General features: G+C 36.6%; 1 protein-coding gene across 1 annotated transcript in view; it reads left to right on the top strand.

Moving 5' to 3' along the window:
- The window catches only part of LOC111380007, a 4,905-nt gene extending 2,025 nt beyond the window's left edge, over positions 1-2,880 (top strand). The window contains exons 3-7 of the mRNA XM_023003469.1: positions 349-518; positions 597-697; positions 783-846; positions 1,600-2,286; positions 2,395-2,880. Coding sequence (XP_022859237.1) covers positions 349-518; positions 597-697; positions 783-846; positions 1,600-2,286; positions 2,395-2,880 — 1,508 coding nt within the window. The remainder of the gene's footprint in view (positions 1-348; positions 519-596; positions 698-782; positions 847-1,599; positions 2,287-2,394) is intronic.
- The last annotated feature ends 751 nt before the right edge of the window (positions 2,881-3,631 follow it).

The raw sequence follows: 3,631 nt of genomic DNA, 5'->3' as shown, positions 1-3,631 counted from the left end.
ACCTAAAAAATATCATTTTGTTAAATTTAGTAACAGAATTCAAGAAGGGCGGAGCCCCATTAGGTCCAATGCGGGCATCCGCATTGAACTTTTGGGCTCCAGTAGGCCCAAAAATTAATTTTTTTAAAGCCTGGTAAAATTTCCAACCCAGATGGAAGCCCAATTGCCCACAGCCCATGACCCGTTTACCGACCCAGACCCGGAATGTTGATTCAAATAATTCAATTAACCCGTTTCATTGAAATCAAAACCAAACCAAACCTTTAATCGTGTCTCTCTCCATCTCTCGACTCTCGCCTGCTTCTCTCGAAACTCCACCCTTGACTCACCGGCTACTTCTACTTCCAGTCCACCGGTGGCCGACATCTCCTAGATTAGGGGCTTTAATCTCTGACCCTATAAGTGAATCAAATATCCCCAAACTCGAAACCCCAATCCTCCCCTACCCAAGTCCACAGACCGCAACTGCCATTGCCTCCCGCCAGGCACTACCGCACCAGCTGCCGCCTCTAAAGAAGGTAATTAGATGTAGAAGACAGTATTTCTAGGCTAGCAATAACTATCACTTTCTTCTCAGTTGACTGCAACTTGGGCAGAAAGATAATTTGAATGAATTACATCTTGGCTTGACAATTTGGCCTTTGAGAGCTCGAGAACCTGAACATTTCTGGCCCTTTGTTCTGATTTTTGTTTTTGCGTGATGGCTATTCGACAAGCAGACCAAATAAAAGCACTTGTAATTATGATATTCTAACTGCATTTTCATATTTCATTTTTTGCAGATGTAGCTTCTATTTGCACCACTGTGAAGGTTCTACAGTGCAGATTTCACCCAAGGAAAACTTGGTAGGTGAATTGATATTGTGAAATTGGATTGATAGTGTGAAATTGTGAATTAGTATAAATTGCATTGTGAATTTGCGATTTGGAAGGTGAATTGATATTGTGAAATTGGATTGATAGTGTGAAATTGTGAATTGTGAATTAGATTGTGAAATAGTATAAATTGCATGGTGAAATTGCGATTTGGAAGGTGAATTGATATTGTGAAATTGGATTGATAATGTGAAATTGTGAATTGGATTGTGAAATAGTATAAATTGCATTGTGAAATTGCAAATTGGAAGGTGAATTGATATTGTGAAATTGAATTGATAATGTGAAATTGTGAAATGTGAATTGGATTGTGAAATGTGAATTGCACTGCGAATTGAGATTGTGAAATTGTGAATTTATGATTCTTTTGGTATTATGAATTATTCTCACTCACTCTCAATAATAATTGAATATCAAATGTTTAAATTGAGATATCAAATGAATAGATACTTTCAACGAAAAAGGAACATAGATAATATTGATGATGGGTATCGAATAATGTGGAATTTAATGTCACAAAACTTCCAACTGATCCTGGTCTAAGGATACCCATTTTGGATTACAATGCTAACATCCGAGATAAAGTTCGAAGAGCATATATGTTAAAAGGTCCTTGTCAGTCCCAAGATCATGACTTTCCAAAACGACAATTTGGAGTAACAATTAGACAATTCAATCCTTCGTGATTTAAAGAGTTCAGTAGTTGGTTGGAGTACAGTGTAGAAGGATGCTGCTTATTGTTTGTATTGTTATCTTTTCAAAACAAGTTTTGGAAAGCAAGGTGGAGGTGAGTCTTTTGTTGGCGAAAGTTTTACATATTGGAAAGATAAAAAAAGACTTCATACTCATGTTGGACTTCATGATAGTGCACATAATCAAGCTCGCATTAAGTGTGAAGTGTTGATGAATCAAGAGCAACACATTCAATCAGGTTTTTACAAACAATCAGAACATGCAAGAAGTGCATATGTTACACGTCTTAATGCATCCATTGATTGTGTTCGACTTCTTTTACGACAAGGGCACTCATTTCGAGGTCATGATGAATATGAGGATTCTCTCAATCCAGGTAACTTCTTAGTGCAATTGCAATTTTTGGCTGCTCATAATGAAGTTATTAATACCGTCACATTGGGAAATGCTCCTCACAATTGCAAATTGACATCACCTGATGTTCAAAAGGATATAGTAAATGCTTGTGCTATTGAAACGATCAATGTTATTATCAAAGATGTTGGCGACTCACTATTTTCTATTCTAGTTGATGAATCTCGTGATTTGTCAATGAAGGAGCAAATGTCTATTATTTTACGTTATGTAGACAATAGTGGGCATGTCAATGAATGCTTCATAGGGATTGAACATGTTACAAGTACCACGGCTCTATCACTTAAGGCCGCAATTGATAAGGTATTTTCTAGATATAACTTGAGCATATCTAGATTGAGGGGATAAGGTTATGATGGAGCAAGTAATATGCAAGGTAAGTTTAATGGTCTGAAAACACTAATTTTGAAGGAGAGTCCATGTGCCTTTTACATTCACTGTTTTGCTCATCAACTTCAACTTGCGTTTGTGGCTATGGCAAAGAAGAACATCCCTATTACTAACTTCTTTCGTGTGGTTGGGGGCACGGTAAATACCGTTGGAGCATCTTCCAGACGTTGTGATCTTCTTCGAGAAAAACAATTAGACTTTATTGTTGAGGCATTGGAAAAATGTGAGATTTTAAGTGGACAGGGACTTAATCAAGAAACGACCCTTCAGCGCTCTGGTGATACACGATGGAGTTCACATTATAACTCTTTGGTCAACTTCCTTGCCATGTTCTTTTCTGTTTTAGATGTACTTGCAATGATTGTTGAAGATGAATTTTGTTCTTGTGATCAAAGATCTGATGCAACAAATTTATTGGAGTCGATACAAAAATTTGATTTTACATTTAATCTACAGTTGATGAGAAGTGTGTTGGGGATGTCAAATGAACTGTCAAAGGCATTGTAAAGGAAAGATCAAGATATTGTGAATGCAATACAATTGGCTAGATTATGCAAATGACGACTCCAAATAATGAGAGACGAAGGGTGGGACTCCTTTTTGGAAGAAGTATGTTCTTTTTGTCAACAACATTATATTCATATACCCAACATGGATGATATATTTGTACGCCTTGCATTTCGTGGTCGCCCTCAGCGTAATTCTCCAAAAATTACAAATTTACATCATTACCGAGTAGATTTATTCTATTCTGTCATCGATTTACAACTTCAAGAATTGAATGATCGTTTCTCGGAGGTAAATACAGAGTTACTCCTTTGTGTAGCTTGTTTATGTTCACAAGAGTCATTTTCTTCTTTTGACAAGAAAAGCTTGATTAGACTTGCTGAGCTTTATCCATTAGATTTCTCTGTAGTAGATGTCATTGTACTTAACGATCAACTTGAGACTTATATTTTTGACATGCGTTCTAACAAAGAGTTTGAAGGGTTGAATGACCTTGGTGATCTTGAGAAGAAGTTAGTTCTGACAAAGAAAGATAGGGTATATCCATTGGTGTACAGACTTTTGACTTTATCATTAATTTTACCGGTTGTTACTGCTACGGTGGAGAGAGTCTTTTCTGCAATGAGTATTGTAAAGGATAGATTGCGCAATCGGATGGGTGATCAGTGGATGAATGATAGCACAATTGTTTATATAGAGAAAGATATATTTTTGAAGCTTGATAATGAAGTTATTGTACGACGATATCAAA

Source organism: Olea europaea, unplaced genomic scaffold (assembly GCF_002742605.1).
Source record: "Olea europaea var. sylvestris unplaced genomic scaffold, O_europaea_v1 scaffold2078, whole genome shotgun sequence".
NCBI lineage: Eukaryota > Viridiplantae > Streptophyta > Magnoliopsida > Lamiales > Oleaceae > Olea > Olea europaea.
This window is presented reverse-complemented; position numbering and strand designations above follow the sequence as displayed.